At 41.3% G+C, this 2226-nt stretch overlaps 1 protein-coding gene across 1 annotated transcript in view; it reads right to left on the bottom strand.

The window, feature by feature from the left end:
- Positions 1–897: 897 nt before the first annotated feature.
- Positions 898–2226, bottom strand: part of LOC104080892 (homeobox protein CDX-1-like) — a 14982-nt gene continuing 13653 nt past the window's right edge. Inside the window, exon 3 of the mRNA XM_009583430.1 lies at positions 898–1152. Within this exon, the coding sequence (XP_009581725.1) occupies positions 898–1152 (255 nt within the window). The remainder of the gene's footprint in view (positions 1153–2226) is intronic.

The following is a 2226-nucleotide window of genomic DNA, read 5'->3' as shown; positions in this document are numbered from 1 at the left end:
CCCTTTTAAAAATACCTACACTTCTTAAAAGGATTTCCTCCTTTTGGACTTTCTTTTAGGATACAAAATGAGTCTGACATGATTTTTCTTTCATTTTCTATCAAAAATGAACTTGGGCCAAGATTCACAATTCCAGAATGCTTTCAAAACATTTATGGTAAGATTGAAGAGTGCATGTTTATACCAGTGTATGGAGCATTGGAAATCATACCTGTCAAAACCAAAAAATTCCAAAAAGCTCATCTCTGACCTTTGCCCTTAACATGTAGTGAGTGCAACCACCATGACCCAGGCTTTCCATCAAGTGGGTCAAAACATATAAGCCAGGTTTTCATTTATCAAGATTCATGTGTAAAGTCCATGAAAGTGAGATTAGTCCATGGAACCTGTGTGGAGATCAAAGGAGAAGGAATACACTCTTTACCTAGGGATGAGGGACAGACAAAGTACTTGCATACAGCTGCCGTTACTGCCTCAGCAATGTTGTATTGCCTGTGGCCCATTTTGTGCTTTTTTTTTTTTTTTGTCTGCAGTGTACTGTGATAAGTGGCCGTATCTGGTCCTCAGCTCTCCTCCCTCCCAGTGCCTACCCACCTGCTGCATGACTGGAGGGATGCTTGCCTTGTGGCACAGACTCGGCATGGCATCCTCTTGCAGAGGGTCCCTGCAACTAGGACTCCTGGCACACAGCAGTTCCATTGCCCTTGGGAACTTGCGCTATCCTGCAGACCTGGCAAGTGGCTCTTGGTTTACTGTACTTGAAGCTTATGTGCACAGAACTGTGTCATGCTGGGGACTCCTGCAAAACAGCTACAGCTGTCCTCTCTCTTTCATACTGTAGTGCTCCATGTACTGGTAGTTTATAGTGTTCGTTATGCAGTAGCTCTTCAGGCAGCCTTACTGAGAGGCCACTACCTGCTGCAGGTTCCCGTTGTGCTGCAAACCATTCATGGGAAGCGGAGGTGGAGGAGGTGGAGGTGGGAATAAAGAACTGGACATTTCTGAATGAGTCTGTTGGTCAGGAACTGGCATCGGGCTCACTGAGCCAGAGTCACTCTGCATAGAGCCAAGATTGCTGCCATCAAAATGAGTCATTTTCTTCTTCATTAATTTTCTTTCTTTGGCTCTGCGATTCTGGAACCAGATTTTCACCTGCAGAGGAGCAGAGGAAAATTTCTTTCAGTTGCTAATAGAATGCAATGTGGTCCTTTATGTATGCAGTCAAGGGTCATAGGTAAAATCAAGTGCATGAGGACCAGTGAGAAAGGCAGTGGCAAACTGAGACAACAGAGCTGTTTGCTTGTTTTTCATACAGGTAATCTTTCCTATCTGGTAATAAAATATTTGTTAATAGTTTGATAAAAAGAGTTTTTCAGTGTTCTTTTTATTTTTAGGAGGTATTTCTTTATGGAATGAGCTTTAATTTTTTTTTTTTTTTTTTTTTTTGGTACAAGATCTAACAGAACAGAATCTCATGTGTCTTAGTGATGGCCAAAAGAATCTGAGAGTATCTTTACATTGAAAACTCTATTCCCTAATCAAAGCAAGCCAAAACCTGTTACTGGCCTATAAACTGAGGCACAAAAGCTTTCCTGTTTGGATGCTGCACATTTATTGCTTAGCTCCAGTGTGTAAGCCAATGGAAATACCCTTCTGAGCAGAATTTCACCAGTGCACTACTCTTGGTACACAACATTGCTTCAAAATACTTATGAGTGTTGCCTTAATAGCTAAGTGCCTTTTATTGCATATGTCGATGGACCCAGAATCTGCTGCTGCTTCCCGAACAGTCTGCTGCTTTATACCATAGGCATTGCTCTGTCGCAGAAATGCGGTCATCTTCGGGAAAAAGTGAAGCAATTATTGAAGAGTATACAGTTTTTGATTAGGGCGGAACAAGTGAGGACATGAGATGTTGATGAATAATGGTCAATTGAAAATAAAGCAGAACTTATTCAGGTGTGAAAGGGTGAATATTCTATGGCAACTGAAAAGTCTTTGGACGTGAATGCCCAATGTTGGATTTAAAGCAGTGCATGCCAGCTATTCATCCTTGGAAGTGTCTCTGTATTATGTCTAGTTAGTGTAATGAGTCAAGCTACCTCATTCAGATATGTTGTGTTTTCTTGTTGGTGTTTAGATAGCAAAGGATGCACTTCTGCCACCATTTTCTGTAACCCAAAGAAAAATCAATGGTTTGCTGAGAAATACTGATTTGTTTAGTTA

This window comes from Fulmarus glacialis, unplaced genomic scaffold (genome assembly GCF_000690835.1).
Source record: "Fulmarus glacialis isolate BGI_N327 unplaced genomic scaffold, ASM69083v1 scaffold35818, whole genome shotgun sequence".
NCBI lineage: Eukaryota > Metazoa > Chordata > Aves > Procellariiformes > Procellariidae > Fulmarus > Fulmarus glacialis.
Note: the sequence above shows the minus strand (reverse complement) of the source record. Positions and strands in the feature narration are given on the sequence as shown.